Source organism: Panicum virgatum, chromosome 1K, assembly GCF_016808335.1.
Source record: "Panicum virgatum strain AP13 chromosome 1K, P.virgatum_v5, whole genome shotgun sequence".
NCBI classification, from domain to species: domain Eukaryota; kingdom Viridiplantae; phylum Streptophyta; class Magnoliopsida; order Poales; family Poaceae; genus Panicum; species Panicum virgatum.
This window is the reverse complement of record NC_053136.1, coordinates 46,104,149-46,128,976: the sequence shown is the minus strand read 5'-3', so window position 1 is coordinate 46,128,976 and position 24,828 is coordinate 46,104,149. Positions and strand designations below refer to the sequence as shown.

Genomic DNA, 24,828 nt, shown 5'->3' with positions numbered 1-24,828 from the left:
TCTGTCGGGCGGCGCTTTTGTGGCCGTCCCTCGGCGTTGCTTGTGCTCGACGCGTTGGGGGCCGCGAGGTGGCGCGCGCGGCGGCCGTGGCCTGGGATGGCGAGCTGGGGCGACGCCCCGGGAGGTGAAGCCGGCGTGGTGCTGCGGCCGGGGGTGGAGCTGCGTGGCATGTCGGTCCAAAACCAGGAGAGTTGGCCCAACCGGGCGCATACCCGGGGAAAGTCCTGCTACACCCCAAAAGCTAACCCAAGAGGTGAGTGACTCCCCCACTTTTAAGTTGATTCAACTCTCCCCCCACAACCAATGTGGGACTAATCCCAACAATCTCCCCCGTCACACATTGGTGCCACCCTCAGCACTGACCGGGGTCCCACACCCACACAGTCCACCAGTGACCAGTCCGACACACGGGCCTTACACCCGCGGTCCACCACTGACCGGCTCGACACACGAGCACACACGGGCCTCACACCCATGGGTCCACTGGGCTTCGGGCCTACACCACTCGAGTGTGCACGGGCACAGGAGATTGCGGACCTAGCTTTGATACCAATTGTCGGTCCAAAACCAGGAGAGTTGGCCCAACCGGGCGCATACCCGGGGAAAGTCCTGCTACACCCCAAAAGCTAACCCAAGAGGTGAGTGACTCCCCCCACTTTTAAGTTGGTTCAACTCTCCCCCACAATCAATGTGGGACTAATCCCAACATGGTAGCGGTGGGGTTGCGCCCATTGGGCGTGGCGGCGTCGTGGAGCTGCGGCCGTGGATGGCCACCTCCGCGACAACGTGGCGGCGGCGACGACATGTGGCTGCGTGGAGGCCTTGCTGGCCCCGGCGCGGGTGCCGGCAAGTGCGACGGCGGCCTCGGCGTAGGCGTGGCGCCGTGTGCTGGCCGTGGCGGGCCACGGCGTGGACTAGCAGTTTGGGCGTTGTGTGAGGAGCTCTAGGCGATGAGCGCAACGGAGGTGGAGGTCAGTGGCATGGTGCGTGGAGGCCACCTCCGCGACAACGTGGCGGCGGCGACGACATGTGGCTGCGTGGAGGCCTTGCTGGCCCCGGCGCGGGTGCCGGCAAGTGCGACGGCGGCCTCGGCGTAGGCGTGGCGCCGTGTGCTGGCCGTGGCGGGCCACGGCGGGGACTGCAGTTTGGGCGTTGTTGTGGTGGCGGCGTGCGTGCAGAGGTGGACTCGTGTGAGGAGCTCTAGGCGATGAGCGCAACGGAGGTGGAGGTCAGTGGCATGGTGCGTGGAGGCGCGGCGGCAGAGCCGCCCCGGATGGGCTGCCGTGCTGGTGGTTCCGGAGTGCCAAGCCATGATCGGGTAGCGAGCGTTTGGAAGCTCGGGGCGAAAGCCCTTGCCGGTATTCTTGTTGGCAGAGATGACGGCGGCGCCCTAGGGCGTCGTTTCCCTGTTGAGGGCGTCATCGTGGAGCTACAACCTTGTTACACGGGGCTCTCGGGATGAAAACCCTGTCCAGTTCCTGGACGAGCGACGGCGGCGCCCTTGGCATCGTGACCTCCTTAGAGGCGTCGTCTTTCGAGGCCCATCTAGACTTGAGGTATTTCTGACCCATTGGTCATGGGCAGCAGCAGACGGTGTTGGCTATTCCGCCGCGTGGCAAGCTAAATGGGTGTTACCGAGTTCTCGTGGTGGCGTTCGCAGCTTTGGTGGTGGCTGGAGGTTGTCGTATGTTTGTCGGTTGTGGCTGCTTGCAGCGGACCGCGACAGCTGGCGTTGCTTGGCAACCGTCAGTGCGGCGGGGGACTGTGTCGAAGGACGGCGCTTGCGGCATCGGCATCATGGGACGACTTGGCTTGCAGCGGACCGTGGCGGTCTGCTCAGCTTGGCTGGGCTTTCCGGTGCGGTACATCGTCGGAAGACGGCGCAAGCGACTTCTTCAGCTTGCTGGCACGACGGCGGAGGTCATGTGCGCGGGCGAAGCAAGTAGGTGAGATCGGCCTGCGGCGGTGGCTCAGCTTTGATGGAGACCTGGGGACGTGGGGCAACCTAGCTCACCACCTCGACGGCGATATAGGAGACGGAACCGTGGCGTGGAGTACTGTGGCGGGCATGGCGAGGCCCCCGCGTGTGGTGTTTCTTCGAGGCGACAGGAGTGAGGTCCAACGGCGGAAGTGGCGAGGCCCGCGCGCGTTGTGTTTTCGTGGTGGCGACTGCGTGGCAGCCTTCGAGAGGTCCGATTTCGGTGGTTTCACTCCGTCAGGTGGTGAGTGATGTTGCAGCAGCACGGTGGCGGTGGATCTCGGATGGCGGTGGTCCTCCTAGTGCGGTGTGGTCTGCATCTTTCGGTTCTCTGTCGACGCGGGTTGCTCCTGGAGGTTCTCGGCGACTGAGTGTGGATGGTTCGGTGTGTGCCGCGGGCTTTGGTTTTGCTGTTTTTGTCGCGTGGGCTAATTCCAAACCGGGCAGAGTTAGCTTTGGAGATGAGTTGTGTGATTGTGTCGATGCCACTATCCGACCGGTCTGGGTTGTTGAGTAGTTTGAGTTCAGCGCGTGTTGAGGCCCCAATCAACCCGCCGGTTTGTTTTTGTGGTGTTCTTTTTTCTTTTGTTGCCTGGTTATGACCTCCTAGGAACATAATCTTGTATTTTTTTCTGCTATATCAATAGAAATGCACTCGTCGAGTGCCGTTCGTTCAAAAAAAAATTGGGGAAGGCTGGGAAGGATCACCACATCAACTGGCCATTGACGCAATTCCCAGTGTATATATGTGATGAAACGTGTGGAAAATAAAGCACAGATGCAAGACATCATTATTTTCGTACGAAAAAAACCTAAGAGGGCATTCTTGATCTTCATTTTGTACTTTGGGCCCAGTAGCCTATGCAGTGCATTTGCGACTAGATGTAATTTCTTTTCTTCTCATTCTTTTTTGCTTCTGGTAGGCACAATTGTCATACTTTCCACTGTTTTTCCTCGAAACACCGTACAAACAGTTCACATACACTTTTATTTTTCTTCTTTGATGGGAGCCATTCCACACAGGGACAAAAATATGTAGCACATCAGCAAGTATATTGTGGCAGCCCAAACTTGTGCAAAAAGTTCCGTGCATGTAATGGGAAAGTATTGGATGAATACGGTGCCATCAAACCCACATGTCAGTGGCAAAGTCACAGCCTCCGTGACTGCAGAGGGTCTCAAACTAGTAAGCGAGTTCCTTTTGCTGCAACAAAAATATGAAATGAAATGCAGATCAGCAGCTGACATTGGCAGGGACACTGAATGAACATCTTCCCAAATCCAGTTATTGACCGTGCTTACCAGTATACCACCGTACTGGATACCATACCATCATCAGTTATTTTGGCAGCCTCAGTCCATCAAGCACACTACACATATACCAGCAGTATACCATCGTACCGTTCTAGAACTGCGCAGCTGCACGCGTAGAACGAACTGAGCGGAGGAGCCCTGGTCGCAGAGACCAGAGACGACGTTCCCAGAGACCCAGAGCGGGCAGAAGCTTCTTCTAGCTCCGCACTTCAGCAGCGGCGGCGCGAACTGGGGGAGGAGGACCGGGTAAAAAAAGGAGAGGTGCATGCCGCGTGAGGCTGGCGGTTGGGGGGTGCACTACTTCTGTTGGGTTGGAAGTTGTGGAACCTGCGGTCCGAGCCGCTCGACCCAGAGAGCGAGAGGAGGGAGCGCGACAGCGAGTGGCCGCCGGTCTCCGCTCTGAGCTGAGCTCTGAGGTGACGGGAGACCTCACTATGGTATGGACCGCTTTTCCCCGCGGCTTGCCAGCTTAGGCCTAGATGGGGCGTCATTGACATCGTCAAAGCCTTTTTCAGTTATCCGTTGGCCAGCATCGGCCGCAAGCAGGTCGCCAACGCAAACCACGAGCTGGCACTTTGTAGAGGATAAGCAGGGGGGAAGAATGTTTGTATAGCCTTAAAATAGGACTAGGGCTCAGACTCAGTCAATAGAGGGAAGTAAACAGAGCTTTATGGCACCCTGAATTCCTGATTCAGGTCGCCTTTCCACTTTTCCCGCGTGGATTCAAGTTATGCCAGAGGAGACATGTCCCTACAGCAGCTGCCGTCTGTTCAAGTTCAATGTTATTCTTCTCCTGAAAATGTTCAGAGTTGTTTGCAGTAGTTTCAGCTTCAGTGTTGTTTGTAGTACTACTTAACTTCAGCATTTTTTACTTTCACCATCCTTAATTAAACAAGTATGTACTCTGTAACTGGCAGTTCTTTATTGTTTATAACCCGGCTGATAGCCTGCTAGTACATCCTTATAACAAACTACTTGAAAAACGGTTTCCTCAGTGCTAACATATATATGAGACCTAAAGCCGCACCATTTACAAACTACTTGAAAAACGGTTTCCTCAGGCACAGTGAAATGAACAAGCCCAACAAAACTAAAAAAGCATTGTGATTGATCGAAGTGCTAGTTGCATGTTTTCAATTAATGATTTTGCATTTAAAAAGTTTATGAATAAGATTTATGTTTTGCAAAGTTGTCGGCGATGTAGAAATTTCAATACGAAAACAAGTGGTGTTAGTTCTGCATATTGTTTTCCCTTACAGAAAAACGGAGTTCAGCTCTACACACAAAAATTAGAACTGAAATAAAGTATAAAACTGCAACACTGCATATGATTCAGTGTGTTGTGGTACTATCGTTATTGTAGTGTAGTGGTGAATATTTCAAGTCTGAATAACTACATGAACTTTGAGCAGTGCATATAATGGATCTTCATAACCAAGCGGTTTTTGCTAAAGTTTTAGCTGGATTGATTATTTCTCATCTGTGATCCCTGCAGCATGTCAAATTCTCAATGTGCAGCAATAACATCATTGGGGGAGTTTGCAAATCCATACATCAAGCCACTTGTTTTTTCTGCTTATTACACAAGTGCTCTCAGCACTCCCGAGATCACTGACCTCATGCATCCTGCAGCAACAAGGGCGATGATCTAGCGCCAAACTTTCACAACCGTCTACCAAACTGAGCAGCCCCAGTCTTCTGCTTCTCCTGATCACACTTCATCAGAAGCGCAGGGAAGATACATTAACATTACCGGCAACTTGAGAAGGGAAAGGGCAACCGGTACACATTTCACCAGTACTAGGTTCCCATAGGCTGTACAGGGAAGTTTCAAACGCGCGCGGCGGTGGATCAGTAGCTCCAGAGCTTAACCTCACCGTTATCGTCATCGTCGTCGCCGCCGCTAGCGGATGAACCAGCCATCGGCGGCGGGTCAATGAGCATCCCTTGCGCCATGTCGAGGTACCCCTGCATCCCGAAGTCGAGCCTGTCGTCGACAATGCAGTAGGGGTCATCGAAGTTCTGCGGCGCGCTAGGCAAGGCCTCCGGCGGCGCGGCGGCCACCTCCTCGGCGGCCGCATTGCCCGGACCGGGAGCCGGCCGGAACTGCTCAGCGGCCACGGCGGCCGCCCGCCGTATCTCGTCGTGCCCCGCGCCCATCGGGGGCACCCTGAGCAGGCGCGGCGAGTCGGCGAAGTTGAGGCATGCGGCGCGGCCGCGGAGCGCGAGCGCGGCGACGTCGTGCGCGCGCGCCGCCATCTCGGCGGTCTCGAAGGTCCCGAGCCATATCCGCTGCTTGCCGTGCGGCTCCCGCACCTCGCAGACCCAGCGGCCGGGGTTCCTCCGGCGCACGCCCTTGTACACCGGGTGCCGCGTCTCCTTGAACTTGGTCCGTCCGGCGCGGCGCTTGGGCGGCGCCGACGACACCGTCATGTACGACGAGGGGGAGGAGCCGTCGCCGTCGCCGTCCGCGCCGCCGCCGCCGCCGACCGGTGACGGCGTCCCCGAGGAGGAGTAGTAGTCGCTGCTGGCGAATGCGCCGGCGTCCATGGCTGCCCGGGTGCGGCGGCGGGGGGCGGGCGGGGCGAGCCGGAGCATCTGGTTTGAAATTTGGAGGGAAAGGTGGCGGGTTATATAGGTTACCGCGTGGAGAGCGACGTGGCCGCGTGCGCTGTTCCCACGCGGTGCGGCTCGGGAGGCGCCAGCCAGGTATTGCGACTTGATGGGTCGGGGGCGAGACGGGAGAGGGCTCGCCGGGCTCGGAGGGTTAGTTCAAGTCGGGTCGGAACCAGCTGGAGCTCGCGGGGTTCGGGGGGCGACGACGGGGACGCGCCGGACGCGCAGGCATGGCATCGGCTGGGCCTCCCTCCGGCCTCCCCCTCTGGCCTCTGCTGCTGCTGCTCCTGGGCGCGCTAGAGCCTAGGGCTCTCTCTCTGACGGCGATGGGTGTTGAAAAGGACTCAGCTCTGAGCTCTCGCTGGGCGTGTGGTGTCCGAGCTCTACCAAGGGTAGTTTGATGCGCACTCGAGCGAGTAGGATGGCGCGGGATTCTCTGCACACCGTGCGCGCTGGATCAGCGAGGTGACCCGACGGGGAGCAGCGCAGAGGATCCCGCGCGCTCCACGGTTCGGCGGCAGTTATATTGGACTTGGTCTCGTGGGGGGGGGGGGGGGGGGGGTCCAGCTCGCCAACGGACAACGGTGATGGAGAGCTACTCGGCGGCGTATCGCTGGCGCTCGTGCCCGGCTTCCAGAGATGGCGGCCTCTTCATTCGTTTTCAACTACATAAACGGCGACCCCTGCGTTGGCAGTGCCCGGCAACTTGCGCGCGCCTGCCGTGCCCGGGCGTCGCCGTGCGTGGAGAGACCCGCTGGCCTGGCCATCGCCACCCCCATCCACGTTGGACTCGTAAGTTGTCAACTGTTCCGGGGGTACTGTATGCTATTACTTGACTTCTTCTAGGCGTGGAGTCTCGTCGTAAGTCCTAAACTGTTTTTGGGGTTTGTCAATGCTGTCTTAGTAGGAAGCTACCGTATCACGGTACTCCCTCCGTCCCAAAATATAAGCACTCCAAGCATTCATATTTTTTTCTCACAATGTAAGCACTTACGCAGTTGTATGGGCCCCACACACATTGATTCCCCTCACCCCCAGGCAAGCCATGGCCCGGCCCGGCAGAGAAAAAAAATCCCCAATCACCTCATCTCCTTCCCCAACCTCTCCAATCGCCACCACCTGCCCACCCTCCGTCACTGCATCATCGGCCTACTACCTCCCCCCATGGAAGCGACGAGTGATGGAGAGTGCTGGCGCCGGCGAGCTGAGCGGCACCGGCGGTAGGTTCCTGATGAGGACGCGGAGGTGCACCGGCAGCAGATCTGGAAGCGCTGCCACCGGGATTTGAAGCGGCGGCGGCGACTGGTGCTATGGCCGCACCCCCAATAGCGGACAAGGCACCGGCACCGGTGGGAGCGGCCACGGAGTCGACGGATGGTGCTGCTGTGGAGGCGTCAGCGGGAGTTGCTGGTGCTGGTGCGGTGGCGGCGTACCAGTGGACGGGTGGTGCGCGGGAGCAGCTACGACGGCGGTGGGAGGGGCAGTGTCGGCGGTTGTTGTGGCTGGGGCGGGAGGCACGGCGGCGCCGGCTGCTGCAAAGTCGACGGGAGCTTCTCCGCCATGGAGTTCCTCCACTGTGTGCTGTTGTACCTTTGTGGTGGGCCACTGCACAACTTTCCCTTACTCAAGGGCGCATGCGTCATTTTAACACATTGTTGTTTTTTCCATTTGAATGCTCCAAGTGCTAATATTGTGGGACGGAGGAAGTATCTTCTAGAGAGGAATCACCTTTTTTTTTCTTCTCGAACAATTTATAGAGGCACAGTATGGTGTCAATTGTCAACTGCTGTAGCTGACTGAATCTTGATTTGGAAAGCCTTCATGTCGGGTCAAGTCCTGCCTACACAACGTTGCATAATTGAGTAGATGTATTCCCATCCACGGTCCATGGCTATACGTATGTTTTTTTTACACATATATGCTTCTGCCCCTCTGGTATTTGGGGCACCTTTTTTTTCCCAAAGGCGCCTCGGGCTGTGCAATGTGCTACAGTGCATTTCTCTATTTTGTTTCAAGACCTCACAGTTTGCACTATGCCGATGTGCTATTTTTTTTTTCCTTTGAAGCTTGCTGTGCTGATTTTGGAAAGTGTTGTAACTAGTGACACCGCAGAACTCTGTGCCATTCGAGCAGAACTTTGTGCGCAAAAAGGCCAATCTCACCTCTCAAGTCAAGCACTGCGGCAGGGCCACCACCAGCCGGCCTAGCTGGGGCTCTTATATATCTTGTGAAAAATAGCTAAACAAGTTATCTATAAAACCCCACTAAGGTCCATTTATTGCAAAATGTTGAACTTATATTTTGAAAATATTAAACCAACATTTTGAAAATGTTAATTCAACAATTGAAAAATGTTGAACTAGTATATAAAAAATGTTGAATCAATATTTTGGAAATGTTGAATCCAACATCTTCCTACATCTTCTCCAACTCCGGCGGCGGCGCGGTGGCGGGCGGCCGAGAAGGCCGCACGCGGCGGGCGGTGGAGGGTGCAGGCGGTGGGCGACTCCAGCAGGCGGCGCGCAGCTGGTGGCGGGCGCAGGCGCTTGAGGGGAGAGGGCGCGACCAGGTGGAGGCGCGCGGCGGGCGCATGCAGCGTGCGGCGGGGCGGCGGAGGGGAGCAGGCGGTGGCACACGCGGCAGGTATTGGCGGCGGGCGGCCCGCACAAAAGAGAGAGGTAGGTTGAGGAGAGAGAAGCTAGGGTTTGGTTGGATCTGATGGTTGTGGTTGTTTGTACGGATCTTAAACAATGGAAGATGGAGAAAAAAATATTTTCAGAAGATATATAGGATTCCCGGCCTAGCCGCATCAAAACCGGCCTCGCTTATTGCCTAGGCCCACTCATCTTTTTCCTCTTCTTTTCTGATAAGATGGGCCCTCTCTTCTGATGCGCGCACTGCCACAGGCCACAGCAAAATATTTGGGCCTTAGATTCGTTTGGGCTGTCCAAGCACTGCTGGGCCGGAAATCTATCGTAATTCGCAAATCGAGAAAAAGCTTCGGCAAGTACAACAGCACCGGCTCAAGAATTTAGATGGTTCTTTAAGCGATTTGACACTGAGTGGACAGCTAAGGCCAACCATCTTCCGAGTGTTTTTCCCCCAAGTGGTGATAGCTATCTTACACTTCCCATGATACTATCATCTCATCTCTAGCGAAACTTTTCCGTCGTCCCATCTCCTTATCATATACTCTCTCTACCCCAAAAATAAGTGTAGTTTTAGCATTCAAATTTTGTCCACAAAAAGTGTAGTTTTAGCTTCTAATAAGAGTCATCTAATTAAAACAATACCAAATACCAAGTAAGCAATATACAGGAAAACACATAAAGCCAATCAAATATGCAGTAAATATTACTTTTCTAATTCCAATACATATCCCTTCATTGAAGGTCTAGAAAATCAAATAAATAACATGATTATCAATCAATCACAACTGTTAGAAATAATTAGGAGTAATAAAGTCATTTCTTAGGATGAATAATGTGTTTGAAATTTTCTAAAACAACACTTTGAGACGGACACTTTTCTAATTAGGGCTCCACCTTAAGTTGGTTAGGGACCCTCTCAACTTCCAAGGTGGTTTAACTACTAGTGTAACTACCACCATTTTTCTATGGGCCTTGGAAAAAGTAGATTAATTGACTTAATAGTCACTAGACCCAATTAATCCAACATCATCAACTTATCATATACTTCCTCCTTCCATTTTTATAAAGCACACACCCATATCAAGATTTAAACTTTCCAATCTTTGACCAATAATTTGACTACTAAGTTTTTATTTTTATAATTTATAATTTTATACGATTGGATTGGTAAACAAATATACATTTACCATAAATAAGTTTATAACTATAAATAATATAAAAGTGTAAGGAGGGAGCAGTACGAACAGAATTTTTTTTTTTTGAAGTTAACAGTACGAACAGAATTGAATTCCACTACGGGCGGGGCATTCAATTAGCCTACACTGAAATTGGTCTAATAAAATAAAATATCTAGTCCAATAAAAAAACCCTCGAGTTCTCCGTACCGCTGAGAAAAGGACGTGCCAGCCAATTGAAAAGTGAGCGCACTTTGTTGCCAAAAGGAAACCAAATCGATCATGGTGGCGAACAGTCCAATAAAAAAACCCTCGAGTTCTCCGTACCGCTGAGAAAAGGACGTGCCAGCCAATTGAAAAGTGAGCGCACTTTGTTGCCAAAAGGAAACCAAATCGATCATGGTGGCGAACAGTTTTGCAACTGTACATGTTTCCCTCGTCAGAAATCAAAGCGACGACTAATCAACGCAATCTGCAAAGCAAACGCGCCTCTGTGGCCGCCAAGAAAACTTTCCATTGGCCTGTTTTGCCCAATGATTGGTCAAAGCAAGCGCCACTGTTCACGCGTCACGGTCACGGTGTGCGTGCGAAACTACTGCGAACACGCGGATCATCAATCGACGGACGAAGCTTTAGCAGGCACGCACGCATCGATCATCCTTTTCCCCCCGGACAATCCAAGAACGCAACAAACAGTGTTCAAGTTCAACGCACAAGCACGCAAACGACACGAACCGAAACCGGCCGGGGCGGCCCCGGTGATCACCAGAACGGCGAGACCTGTGGCGAAAAGAGGAGGGAAAGATAGTGCGGCGATACGATGCGGTATCCAATCCACAATCACATTAATTAGCCGAGAGCCATTCACACAGATCGCCCCAGCTCTTTTCTTCTCCTTCTTTTGATACCTGATTAAACTAGGTCAGGGGCAATAATAGGAAATCAAATCCAGTCTCGTCAATGCACTTTGATCTTATTGGTTCGTGACCGGAACACAGTGCACGGCTGGGGGTTTCTATTCGCTAATCGGAACAGCAGGACCACACCTCTGTCTGATAATCGAGTGTCTCCGCCACTGTCGAGCGCGCGCGCTCTTTTTCCTTTGCCCCCCCCCCCCCATCGTACTCTCACGTCCCATCGCCGCTGAAACGACGCTGCCTTTTCCCTGGCCGCGCGCGGGCCCTCCGCCCCCGCCGACCAGGCGGCGCCCACGTACGAGCGCCATCTTTTTTCTCCGCCGGAGACGGCGACCTGCTGGGGCGCGGATCAATACGCGCGCACCTTTCGGCAGATTCCGACGTGCCATCCGTGGAAAACAGCGTGCTCGCAACCCGTCCTCTATGTCTCGCCGTTCCGGCGGGCTGCCGGGCGGCGGCGGCGGCCTCGATCCCCCTCGCCCGGCCTGTACACAGGAGCTAGCGCAGCAGCGGCATCTGAAACGGGACCTCTTATCACTGATCTGATCATGCATCCTCATGCCGCGGGCACGGCCGGTCCTGTCGGCCTCACCGGCGCGGCTGTTTTTTCGGCGCTCGCTATCGCCGAGAGCGACCGTGCCGCCCGTTCCGGCGGCACAGGTGCGGGACGTTGCTGTCGCGCTCGCTCGATCCACCGCGAAATCTCAAGCGGCTTTGCGAAGATTTGCAGCTTAAATAGCCGCATCAGTTGGATACGAAGCAGTAGCCACTAGCCACCCAGGTTTTTGTCATCAGGGCCCCAGACCGAGAAGGTTGGATTGGGGAAAATTACCGGGAGGAGCCAGGACAAAGGAAGGACGGACATGATGGGCATGGATGGGGGCGATCCGACACCCCAGCACAGACAGCGGTTCGAGACCGCCAAGTGGAGCCCCCCCCCCCCCCCCCCCCCCCGCCCCCGTCGATCGAAATCGGGGGCAACACTGTAGCTGTAGATTCAACGCCACTATGCCCAATCACGTCACGAGGTTTCCGGCTCCGGACAAGCGGTCGCCAACGGCTCGCAGTAATCACCTCCCCCCTGGCCTGGAAATAGTTCGTCGCAGGAAGCAGCAAGGAGCAGCCGGATCTCGGTTGCGTTTCTTTTTCTGCCATGGGAAACGAGGTGGTAGCTGACTGCATTTGACTCGAGTCCCAGAGAAGAAAGGATCAACAAACACACCAGTTCGGAGTGCTGGTGTCACGCACGCATCTCTGCAATTGACCTCCGCTCGAGGTGAAAATTCATCCGACCCGACCGGACATGTTGGAGTTGGAGTAAAAAAAGCATGTGGTAGCACGTACAGCGCCCGTACTACTCGTAAACTTGTGTGGCTAGCCTCACGACGTGCGGGGGTCGAGCCGGATATCGTGAGCGCACGATGCGGTAGGACGGGCAGGAGACGAGGGCCCCGCCACCTGACGTGGCCGTGGGCCCGGGATATCTAACCTAAGATCATGCTAACGACTTCTTGTCCGCTGCTCGATCGCCTCCTGCCTCTCTCGACATCCGCACGTGCGGCGGTTCGTCCCACTGTTCAACTGCATGCAGTGGTCCACGCACGCATCTCCCTTCCAGACTCCATGAACGAAACTACAATCCTCTCGTATCGGAAGAGCTCTACCATGGCCGACGTGCTAATGAACCATTAGCAGTTTAATTAAAGCTAGCACACGCTAAACTGAACCTCCCCGTCGCCAAGGACCTCGCTCGCTCCAAATCTCCATCTCCATCAGGGACGCTCAGACGTCGCCCGTAGCATGCAGCAGGGTCGCGGAATGTCAGAATAGAAAAAAGCTGATTCGGATCCTGCGACGGGCCTGCAAAAGGAACCGACCAGGCGCGCCGCAATCCCTCCAGGTTCACACGTCGGGCGTAGATACACGGACGGACAAAGCAACAGCAGCAGCCTGCGCATGGGCTACCTGCCCGGCCGCGACGTGACGCGCGTACGTACGTATATACGCGGCCGTGCATTGCACCTGCCACGGATTCGCTGCAAAGTAGTAGTATGCGCTGCACCCGCCCAATAAAATCAACTTAAATTCGGCCGCTGATGCAAAAAGAGGAGCAACTAGGGATGGTAAAAGGGTCTTGCAATTTGGCCTAAAGAATCTAAGGGCCAGGTCTTGTCGGGCTCTAATTCTATATAATTTTGAACTAAAATATTTAAGAATCATGGTGGACTGTGAAAAAACTATTAGGGCAGTGACCCATTACCACCCTAGAAGGAACACGGAACACCTCCGATCCATATAATAAGACATGCACGCCAAATGTGGGGAGCCCACGGCAGATTTACATTGCGTCGAGCATCGGTGGAGGTTCAGTAGCCGGTTGTATTTTTCAAACTTTTATTCTTCTTTTGTAGCGCGCAGTCTGAATTCGACATGCTGGTTTCCATTTTGTGATTTTTCACTTTCGGTCAATGCAAGTTGCAATAATGAATACGCACATCCTTTATTGATGCAGCGGTTGGCGATAATTTTATTCCTTTATTTGAAAAAAGCACAATCTAATTCATCTTGATAAAAAAGCTAACTCAAATTTAACTCAGTGGCAAAGCCACCCGTCTGCCGAGAGCCATGACGGACGCCATACCTGCCGGCTGACGAACATCCCGACCGTCACCGTAGTTTACTTGGTTAGAATATACTATAGATAGTAGTAGGTTTGTCGTAGGTGAATTTTAATCCTGACTCCGCCATTTGTTTAACTATATATCACATGCGGTCGCGGGCTCGCGGCCATATCGTTTCTGGATGAGCCAAGAAGAAGAGCTCCAAACATGCAAAAGAATTGCAGGCTCGCAGCTATAGCCTCGCACGTACAGCGTACTACTGAAGTCTGAAACGCAGAGAAAGAGAAGGCCTGGCAGTGGCAGGGATCGACAGCGTGATGAAAAGTGTACCGGCCTTGTACTGTTGTACAGTGCGCCGTGCCCGTCTCGATGTTCGCTGCTTTCGGGGGCAGCCGCGGGGCCTCCCCATTACGCTCGCGACCCTCCGCGCGCCCGGCGACGTTCCGGGCCGGCCACTCCATCGTCTTCGGATCGGCGGCGGCTCCGATCCGATCCGTCGTCCTAAGCTGCAGACGGGACGCGACGCGATGGAGCATTGCGCCCGCGCCCAAACTAGCCATAGATGCTAGAGGCTAGGCTGCGGGCTGCTAGCTGCTACCGAAGAGCCGCGCGCGTCCCGGCCGGTCCTCCTCCAGTCCTCTCCATCCCGAGTCCCCCGGCGGCGCGCTAGCTGCTGGCAAGCTAGCGTACTGTGGATCGCCCTGTTCCCTCGTCATTGCCCGGCGAGCTCTGCCGGCCGGGCCGGGTTGCCCACATCCATCCACCACCGGCCGTCTGGTTCGACAAGACCGCCCCTGCTGCTAGCAGCACACGCACGAATTAATCAGTAGCAACTAGCAAGCAGCTTGGCGTTTCTCGCTCGCTCGCATGTGGCCACCACCACGGAGCACGGATCGCGCGCGCAACCCCAATAATTCCGAAGCACGGCCCAGCCAAACCATATAGCTAGGCAGTTCTTAGGAGTGCCACCGGCCGGCCGGGCTTGTCCCCGGTCCGTACGACCACCACCCGGTGTCGTCACGCATCGCTTGCGCTTGCCCGCGCCGGGGGCCGCCCGTACGCGCCCCTCCTGGCACGGCGCGCAGGACCGGTCGCGCGCCCCGGCGACAGGCGCACGGCCCGCGCGCGTCCGTGAGGGGCGAGGACACGCCGCCGCCCTGGAGCGGGTGGCCGCCTCTGGCTCTGATCCCGTCGAGTTCCGGAGCACAGCGGCGCATGATGACCCCGACGGGCGCGACAGCCGTGCCGTACCCCTGGCGACGGGGGCATGTCGCGAGCCCGGGACCGCCGCTTCGGCATGCTGCTGCGTATCGATCGATCCGTCGATGCGGCATAGACCGGCCGTCCGGCGTCCCGCGGGCCGCGGACGATCCATCCATCTCCGATCCGTGCATGCCGTCGTGCCGTGGCCATCAACCGTGCTGTGCGTGCCTGGTGAATGGCAGAACGGAGAGGATCGGCCGGCCGGCCGGCCCATGCATGAGCTCGCCGCCGGCCGCCGGCAGCAAAAAGCTCGATCGTCGTCTGACCGAATACCCGTGGAGCGTCATCGTGCATGCATGTCACTGGTGCGTGCCCCTCGCTGCTAGCTTGCTCTGTGTAGCCAGGAGCAGCTCGCCAGGTCCTCATCGTATTGGCAGAGAGAGGAGAAAGAGAAAGAGAAAGAGAGAGATAGCACCAACCGGGTGTTCTCAGCGACGGTAAAGAGACTCTTGTCGCTCTCTCCTATACCTATACCTAAGATAAGAGGCAGTCGCTACCCTATAGCAGGGATACCTACTCCTACTACAGCAAGAAATGACTCGCGTAGTCATCCATAACTACGCACTAAGGGGCAGAGCACCCGGGCCTCAGGGATCCGGAACCTACCTCACCGGGCCAACGGCCCCGGACCCATTCCCCGCTCTGGGAACGGGTCCGGTGACGCCACGTGTCCCTGAGGAGGGGAAACTCCGCGCCAACAGCCGAGGGCTCGGACCCCCATAGGAATCCAGGACCTCCCCGCGACCGTCCGGACCTCCCACGCGCGTAAAACCAATATACCGGGGCGGGGTCCGGGGGCGCCATGTGCCCCGCAGGCGCTGGCGCGGGCGCGAGTCTTCCGCTGGAAGACTCGTCCACCCACCGCATTCAATGCGGGTGGTTGAGGCGTGCTCTGCCTTCGCGGCACGCGGGACAGCTTTTGTCAGGCCTTACTGTAAACCGTATATTACCGAGGTACACAGTGCAGCCGCATGCGCCACATCCACGCAGAGCCCGTCTGCCGCATTAAATGGATACGACGGCACGACACCTTTTCATCATATCACCTACGCCGCAAGCTACACGGCCCGTTCAGCTACGCGGCAGGCTACGGCAAGCTGCGCCGCAAGCTACGCCCTGGCGCCGTTTCGACAAGACAGGACATGGCTATGCCGGACGGAAGATTACCACGGGCAAAGCAAGGAAATCCCGGAATAAAATCTTTCCCAGGCGTAGCACCATAATAGTGCTAGGCCATTCGTATTAAATACAACATCGTTGAGCCCACCTGTCGGGGACTCAACGGCCATGTACGCGCCTCTCTTGAGATATAAAAGGGAGGCGCTCGCTGCACATGGGAGGCTCTCTCTACACTCTAAGGCCAAGGAAGGGCAGACACAACACAAGCTCGGATTCACTCCGAACAATCTCGTTCTCAACCTCTTGAGAGCACAAGCAATACAACACAGTAGACGTAGGGTATTACGCTCCGGCGGCCCGAACCACTCTAAACCTATTGTGTTCATCGTGTTCTTGCATCTAGATTGGACTAATCCTAGCTAACCCCCGAGTACTCACCCTCTGTGTTTAGTCGGGTGCACTACGTCACCCGGCTGTGGGTTTGCACACCACGACATAGGCATCAGGGCATCAGGCATATATTATTCGATGTCCCTAGCCACCTCACTTTACGGCTTTACTAATGTTGATCAGGGGGAGAATCTTAATAAAGTACTTGCCCTTTTCCTCACAAGACTTTTAATGGGGACACTGTATATTTCTTTCACTTCAGTACTCAAATAAGCATTATTTCAGTTTTATCCAGTTAGCACATTAAAACTTTTTCAGTATAGTATACTTCACAATTCAGTTATAGTGCATAATAACTTAATAAGTAGTAATGCTGCAATTTATTCCATGTTTTCTGTTGAAGTTTGGCAGCGCCAGGCTCCATTACATCTCCTTTTCTTCTTTGCGTAAAAAAGATTAATGAACGCAGTTTCTCCTGCTAACACGTACTACCTCCGTCCCAAATTATTAGACATTTTGACTTTTTTATTTTGGCTTTTTAATATATACTTTTTGTTATACATTTAGATATATATTATGTCTACGTAGATAGCAAAATCTATGCATTTAGAAAAGTCAAAACGACTAAGAGTGTTAGACGAGTAAGGGCTTATTGGGCCTTAGCCCATTAGGATTTATTAGCCGCTTGTTTAGGGGTCAAGTAAACCTCTCTATATAAGGAGAGGGGATATATCAATCTAAAGAAAGTAAGAGATTAGAAGGAAATATCTTCTCTCTTACCGGCCATGAGCGAAGCCCCGCGGCCGGCGTTCCCAGCGCCCCCAACCTTAGCCTCCGCCGCGATCCAACCCGTGAACAGTACCCGCGGTACTGTAGCACCGCGGGTACTGTAGCCCAGCAGCCCCTCTCTTCCTCCCGAATCCCTCGGTTCAACAACAACCATAACAGAGTATATGTCAACTCTAAACGGAGCATGCGAGATGGAAGTAGAAGCTAACGATGAGAAACTCTAGACCTAAATAAGATTTACGTTCGGATAGCCACCTGCCATCTGATCACAATAATCTGAAACTATGTAGGGTTATCAGTTCAGTGTGAGCCTTAAAAAAAGATATGCCACTCAGCCACTGGACAATGTCAACATATGGTCCCTGAAAGTTTGCATTGCATGCATGCGTGAAACTGCAGTGTTAGTGCACAAACAGAAGAATCGTGCCCCACATACACTCGAGAACCAGGCCAAATCACTCAATCTTCACCAGGAAGCTGAAAGTTTTCCATCACCAAATTGGTAAAACTGTTTAACCAGACTCTTAATTACCTGTGATAAACTGTGGACCTGCTACCTTACTGTACCTTATCTCAAAACATGGTGTCAGAGGCTTGGCCCTTGACCTTTCCTAAAGAAGCTCCTTACTGCTGCTCAACAGTTAAACAATGAGTTCTCGAGAGCATTTGGTTGTACTGATCTTTTACAACCTTTCTTTTTTTGAGACGCCGGAGAGATCTTTTACCTGCTTTCCTCCTTACACTATTTGTTTATAGTCTTTCACTGTTCACATGAAGATGTTTATGGATCGTGATGAGTAACTTTGGCCAGTCTTGTGGGTCAGTGGGTGTGTAAACCTAAAGACACCAATGCAAAAGGAATGAGCCAAATAAAAGGGTAGTATAGATCTCACTAACTCGTACTATGCTTCAAATCTGACAGTTCAGGTCCAGTGATTATGCCAGGCACCTTGGCTCATGCATGTAAGCGAGATATTGACAAAAAAGAAGAAGAAATGATTAGGGAATCCGATCATAAATCATCCCCACATTGGTAGAGACTATCAGGTGACGACCACCCGTTTTAGCCCAGAAGATCGAGGGAACTAATGAAGGAATCATTTTGTTTGAAGTTTCAATATGATCCAAATAACTCTCATAAGCCTGTGATATCTTCATCAGTATGCTAGTTCTGCCTGACATTTGCTACTAGGAGAACAATATAAAAAAGCATTAAAGCGATAGGGCCATAGTGAACAGTGTTTCCGACCATAGATCAATATGGCAGTGACACTACCGATCTCAATAGTTACTGGTGATTAATAATTTTACGAAAACATATTATATAGGTAATAAAAAACTGACGTTTTTTAATTAAGGGAAACATTATATATATGTTGGAATGAAGAATAGCTGCAACCTATAAAATGTCTTCAGAAATATCATTCAAGAACGCGAAATATTGATCAATTACTTGAGCCGATCCGCCCCCTTTTTCCCAAAAAAGAACGCACGCACAAAGGCAAAATTTCACATCTTTAGTAATTGAACAGCAACAACAACTACCAGCTACTACATATAGTATGTGGTGAAAATTATATAGTAAACCGCCGAGAACCGAGAGACTGGCCACCTAACTTTACTTTCCCTTTTAATCATCTCAACTGCCAACTTCCCCAATATGCACATACTAAACAACACCAAAATTTTAACACCCAATTAAAAAAAGGAAAGTAGTGGAGCATGTGCGCACCTATTTTCTTATCCATGGGACCATAAATCAAAATAATTTTCTTGTCCTCAGACACAATGTCATCCACACATTTATCGATATTTATATATACTGAGTAGCGTCGCCCCTACGATCCACTTGGCACATCAAAAACATGTGCTAGCTTGATCTCACACCAAAACTAGAATTGGGCTTTGCTCAATCATTTCGAATCACTTCAAAATAGAAATAGGAGATGAATACTGAATGAATGAGAGAAATGGAAAATTATAAAATTCGAAAATGGTAGTACTAGCACTGCTTGAAATGGATGCTCCGGTAACTAGTACTCTTGCTAGGGAGCATGCATGTCCCACTACGCTTATGGCATACACTTGTATTACCGGATAGAGGACGCTGCTGCGATGCACGGCCGGGGTCCATGTATGTGTACCTCCTCCTGCTCCCTGTAAGTTGCCATAATCAATTCTGTTCGCTACTGGTTTGTACTAGTAGTTCTCACTATAGTATTGTATTATTACCACACTAGGCCATGGACTAGGCCATGTTAGCAATGCGCAATCTAGGGGTCATGGTAGCTCCAGAGGCTCTCCCCGGCCTCCGACGGGTCCGGCGACTCGTCGGAGGTGTCGGGGCTGAGCCTCGGCGGGCTCATCATCATCCCCGCCGCCATGTTCCGCAGGAGCTGCGGCATCTCGAAGATGGCCTCTTCGTCCATGAACTCGTCGCTGCCGATTCCCGGCTCCTGGGCGTAGCCCGCCGCGTCGGCTGCAGCGCTGCCCATGCCGGGGTGCTGGTGCCGGTCCGGAGCCCCGGCGAGAGGATCGGCGGTGGCGGCAGCCTCGCCACCCTGCGGCGGGTGCTCAAGCTGCGCGGCGGCCGCGGCAGCCGCCGCCGCGGCGCGTATGTCCGCGGGGGACGCGGAGGCTGGGGCCTGGCGCGAGGCGATCGCGGCGGGGAAGTTGAGCACGGCGTCGGCCCCGCGCAGCGCCCGCGCCGCGACGTCGTAGGCGGCCGCGGCCATCTCGGCCGCCGGGTACGTGCCGAGCCATATGCGGCGCGCCTTGCGGGGCTCCCGGATCTCCGACACCCACTTGCCGCTCCTGCACCGGATGCCGCGGTAGAACGCGTGCTTCCCGGACGACCGCGGCGACGGCTCCCCCGAGCTCGTCGCGGTGGCCATCCCCGGCGCCGCGGCACCTACCGCCGCCGCCCCGTCGCCCTGCACCGCCGGAGAAGGAGAATGAGGCGCGGCCGGCGGGCCCGAACCCGAAGCCTGGTGCCCCGCTTCCACTTGCACCACCGGGGAAGGAGGATGGTGGGTCGGCGGCGTTGTCGACGACGCAGCCGGCGGCTGCTGCTCAGCCATGAACCCTTAGGGCACGACCATCTATCTGGGCACCTACTGACATGTGCCCACCCAAATTCGGCTTCTGCAGTGCACCTACGCACCTACCTATCTATGATGCACGCAGGTATCTGCCTCCCCTTCCCCAAGCAAGCAACCAAAGCGTCTCGATTTGTGTGCGCGCGCGCCCTGCTGCAACCTGTGCCGCGAGGAGAGCGAGCAAGCTATAGGTGTCACGAGGAGGTGGACGAGGGGAGTGAGGCGGGTATATAAGGGTTGGTAAAGAAGCGGGAACGAAGCGTGCGGGCCGCCATGGTGAAAAACATCGGGAGCGCTAGCGAGCAGCGCGCAGAGGGAGACGCAGCGGACGGAGGGCGCGACGGCGAGGAGGAGGAGGTGAGGCGGCAGACGCGTAATTCGAGCATGTCGTGCGCTGAGCTGGTGCCTGGGAAGCAAAGCGCACGGGACAGCCGCCCACCTAACTTAAGCAAAGCTAGCTAGCCGGCAGATAACAAAAAAACCGCTGCTTATAGATTGGCTTCGCTCTGCTTCGTCTCATCTTCCCCGGCGCGCGACAGCGAGAGGGGCGCCGTCGCTCTCCGCCTTTCTAATGGTGGTGGTAGCCTCTCGCGGGGTTGAGCTCTGTATAATTAGGCCCCGCCGCGGACAGGTGATTGGTGGCTAATTCTTTCTACGATCCGTTTGGGTTGAGGCCTGATGGGGCCCCGGGCCGGGCTCTCGTCGCGCGCGGTGTGGGTGACGCGAGATACGCCGGGCGGACGTGGGGGGCAGGTTCTGTGGCTGACGGGGTGACGGGTGCTGGGCGGCGGGGCCGCCTCCGTTCCCGCGGCGCGGCCATCTGTCTCCGCCTCCGCTCCTCTTCCTTCCCCGGACGCGGAGGCTCCTGTCGACTGATGTCGTGGTCGCACGCAGGGCGCAGCGGTGGATGGCTGGACGAGGAAGCTCCGACTCCGAGCACGCAGCTGCCGCCCTCTGCTAATGCGCGCGTTTTCGGGATAGCGCCAGGAGCGGCGCCCTGTTAATTTCAGACAGGGGGTTTGACGAATATCGATCTGCCGCGCTGCTGTTTCGGTTGGATTGGATTGGAGCAGCACATGCATGAACCTGGGGTTGGTGCTCAACGGGGGGAAAACATGATATAAGAATACGCATAAAGCTACGCCGTCAAGCCAATTGGATCGTTTGATTGACTGTAAGCAGCGATTTTGTTCAGTACATACTGTTTTTTTTAAAAAAACTGTGGGAGAACTAGGCATCCGTAGCGGATAAAACCGTGTACTATATTGTAAAAATTTTGTGTTGTCTCGAGCCCAAGCGATGTGGTCGTCGTATATTTTTCCCGTTTATGGAGAGAGTTATATAACAAATAAATTTAGTTTTTCGTAACTGATGATGTTTTTTTAAGTGATAATAGGTGTTGGGTAATGGGCATGCACAAATAGTTCTGAACTCCTCTTCCATCCCATGAAGCTCCATCTCATCTCTTCTTATAAATAATTTTACCATATCAACAAATAATTTAGTGATGTGACATCATATTTAATGCTCATGATACTCTTATGATATTTTCGTGAAGATTGTCCTTATGAAAGGAGCAAAGTAGGAAACAATTATGATCATGTCACTACTTTTTCCAAGAAAACAACCCGCGGGCCATGACATTAATTACCTCAAAGCAAGGATGTGTGCAATCCTTGCGATTTGAGTTGGTGAATGATGTTGAAGAATAAATGCATTATCCATGTTTCCCAATATATTTAAGCTGCCTAGCATGATTTTCTAAACTATTGTTCTCCCCTCCGAATCCATGTTTGAGATTTGAGATGTAAATAACGAGCCTCCGCATGAGGGGAAGTACTGTGTTGAAGTACGAGCATTTTACCTAACTTTATCTCAACCAGCTTAAACTTTGAGTTAAGTTAGCTGGTGTTGTGGTGCATACAAGTCACTGAGACGTCACTCGCTCGTGCCAGCCACTATATTACTGCTTTTATCCACCTATTATACAAAAAAATGGCCAATAAATATATAATATTTGTCTAGCTTTACACTTTGTACATTAGCTAATATTTTGTATCGAGTTTGGGTATTTAAAAAAGTTTTCCCCAACCGAAAAACGGTACCTTTTTCCGAAATAAAAAAATGTCCCCTTCTTTGGCTGAAGGAGGTAGTATCTTTGACTTTAGTTTGACCTTCCGCGCACGAGTACATGCGCCGACCTGCAGTTGCTTTTCAGGACGAGCCAATACTCTTGCGCCGCGCGTTGGGTTTCCACATACCCCAACTCGAGCACACGTACTGCACACGTCGTATATATCCTCCGGTAGACGGTAGTAGCCCCCGCCCATGCATGCACACGGGGATCGGATCGCAGCCGTGGACTCGCGCGCGGCGCGCGGTGGGAACGAATCGGATCAGTTTTTTTTCCTTTGGTACGAAGAAAACGTAGCACGCGTTCGCCAAGGATCGCGCCACTCGCCGGCACGCAAGTGGTCGCCAGGCGCGCGGGGCGGTGCGGCTTTGTCAGTTGTCACGGCCGCCATGCCTCCCCCGGCGACCAGTTTTTGGCCGGCCGGCTCCGAGTCCACTTGGCCAGGGCAGCGACAGCGCGCGGGTGTTCCGCGAGACCGAGCGCTCCGATCCCCGTCCCTTCTTCTTTTTTTTTCCCCCTTCTCACAACAAATCTCGGATCCGCCGCGGAATCCACGCTACGTAACGTGCGTACCAGCGGCGTTGCAAACTTGCACTGGCGGAGCATGTCCGGACGCCTTGGCGGCGGCTTTGACCACGTTGGCGATCCGGCGCGAGGTGCGCCCGAGCTGTCTTTCGGGGACTCATCAGCGCGTCAGCAGAGTTAGGGCGTTGATCAAAGCGCCGATTATGCCCTTGATTGCCATCGGAGAGCTACTGCTCATGTCCCGGACACAAGCATCTTAAGTACGTCCAAGTTGGGAGGAGATTCTCTACGCCGCAAGAACAAGATCGGATCAAAGTACGTAGGACGGCTATGCTACGACATGTAGCCCCCTTTTCATGGTGCAGGGGTGCGATTGGGCAGATGGTGATGGCTGATAAGTAGTAGGTACGAGTAGTACAAAGCTAAGCAAAACCAACCCGGACCAGCTCGCACACCTTGCTATACCGGTAACGTGCTACTCCTGTAGGCAGATGCAAGGGGCCAGCCTGCCAGCCACGCAATGCAACGGATCCGGTCAAGTGGCCGGTGCTGTGACGGAACAGGGGGTGTCGATCTCGGCAAATTCAGGCCGACGCGACGTGTACAGGACCCCAGCACGTACCGGCTCTTTAGACTGTGTTTACTTCCGTTGCAAAAAAAATTTCAAAGGAATCTTACTAATTTGAAGTACTAAATGAAGTCTATTTATAAATTTTTTTGCACATATGAGTTGTAAATCGCGAGACGAATCTAATGATGCTAATTAATCCATGATTAATCAATAATCAGCAAATGGTTACTATATAATCACTGTTGCAAATCATAGATTAAATAGGCTCATTAGATTCGTCTCGCGATTTACAGCCCATTCATACAAAAAATTTTATAAATAGACTTCATTTAGTACTTCCGTAACATTCGACGTGATATTTTTTTTCCGGTCGGATCTAAGGCCTTAAAAGCGCCCGAAAAGCGAGCAGCCACAGAGCGTCCACGTCTCCTCTCCCCCGCGGGCTCGCGCAAAACAGCAAACCGCGCCTTTTTCTTATCCGCTCCACCATCATCGTCATCATCCCATGGTACTACTCCTACAGTAGTGTGTATGTACACGGCAACGCAGCGCAACGCAAAAAAAAAAGTGAAGTTTAAAATTCGAGCGTGGTGCGCCCTGGGCCCCTTGCAGCCCGGATGGGCCAGCCGGCCCATGGGGCCGGAAAGTCGGCTCCGTCGTCCGTGGCGCGTCGCCTGTCGAATCTGTGTGATCAGGTCGCCGTCGCCGCCGCCGCGGAGGAAACAGCCGTCAGCCCGTCATCCGTGCGTAACCAGGTTTCCAGTTTAGACGAAATTCGCAGGCCGCAGCTGCAGAAAACCGCTCGTCTCGAAATAGTTTCGGTAGAATTCGAGAGGGATTCGTACAAGAATATTGCTCGGAATTTTATTGGAACTCGTACGCGATTCTGAATCTTGGTCACTGGTCAGTGTTCTTCAGTTGTACCGAGCTAGCTAGTACTTCTCCGTGTGAAAAGGCGGTGGTACGTGACTCGTGAGCGCCTGCCCCGGCTCTCTCTGTTCACGGTCCCTTTCCCAAGTCCAAATAGCTCGATCGGCCCCATGTCCATGTATGAGCCCGACCGTCAAGAAAACCGGCGGGGTGCACGCCGGCGCGAGCGCGATGGAATCCAGCCGGCACACCGGAGGTTCAGGTCGGCCAGCCGGAAGCTCCCTTTCGGGCGACGTCACGTCCGGCGGATTCGTCCCACGCAGCAAGCCGCGTGGTAGGCTGGAGGGCGGGCGCACACGGGATCGCGAACCGCGCGGCCTGTGCGAGGTGATGCGCCGATAGCTCCACGTCTCCCCTCCACCCGCCCGCTCGCGCACGCACGGGGGCGCGGCAGGTTGCCGGCTGCCGCGGGACGCCGCTGATCTGACGGACGCGCGCGCATCCACCGCGCAGCGCCGCCGCCGCAGCTCCGCTGCTTTTTACTCTCTTTTTTCACAGTGATCCGCCTTTGTTAGAGCAAGTATTATAATGCCAATTAGGCAGGCTGGGAAGATCACATCAGAAAAAATCCTTGTTGGCAGAGAGAGAATGGAAGAGAGAGAATGAGACGGGCGATTCGCAATTCGCTGGCTCAGAACGGGCGTATAGCATCGGGTTGTGGTTATGTGGGGTCACCATCACTGCTTCTGTGATTTCTATTGGCTCCACACGCTGTTGGATCAAAGTGAGCATTGAAT

The 24,828-nt window shown here is 53.9% G+C and overlaps 2 protein-coding genes across 2 annotated transcripts; both read right to left on the bottom strand.

Annotated features, from left to right (window-relative positions):
• Positions 1–4,738: 4,738 nt before the first annotated feature.
• On the bottom strand, positions 4,739–5,881 carry LOC120712505 (dehydration-responsive element-binding protein 1G-like). The gene has a single exon (XM_039998303.1). It carries the CDS (start codon positions 5,840–5,842, stop codon positions 5,144–5,146), a length of 699 nt encoding a protein of 232 aa, XP_039854237.1. The 5' UTR covers positions 5,843–5,881; the 3' UTR covers positions 4,739–5,143.
• Positions 5,882–18,592: 12,711 nt separating this feature from the next.
• LOC120712499 (ethylene-responsive transcription factor ERF027-like) lies at positions 18,593–20,438 on the bottom strand. Its single transcript, XM_039998289.1, has 2 exons — positions 19,066–20,438; positions 18,593–18,990 (listed from the first exon to the last, which is right to left on the bottom strand). Exon 1 carries the CDS (start codon positions 19,911–19,913, stop codon positions 19,107–19,109), a length of 807 nt encoding a protein of 268 aa, XP_039854223.1. The 5' UTR covers positions 19,914–20,438; the 3' UTR covers positions 18,593–18,990; positions 19,066–19,106.
• Between the last annotated feature and the right edge of the window lie 4,390 nt (positions 20,439–24,828).

Excerpts from the sequence above, each read along its gene's own strand:
- LOC120712505 (XM_039998303.1), bottom strand. The coding sequence starts at position 5,842 with ATGGACGCCGGCGCATTCGCCAGCAGCGACTACTACTCCTCCTCGGGG.
- LOC120712499 (XM_039998289.1), bottom strand. The coding sequence starts at position 19,913 with ATGGCTGAGCAGCAGCCGCCGGCTGCGTCGTCGACAACGCCGCCGACC.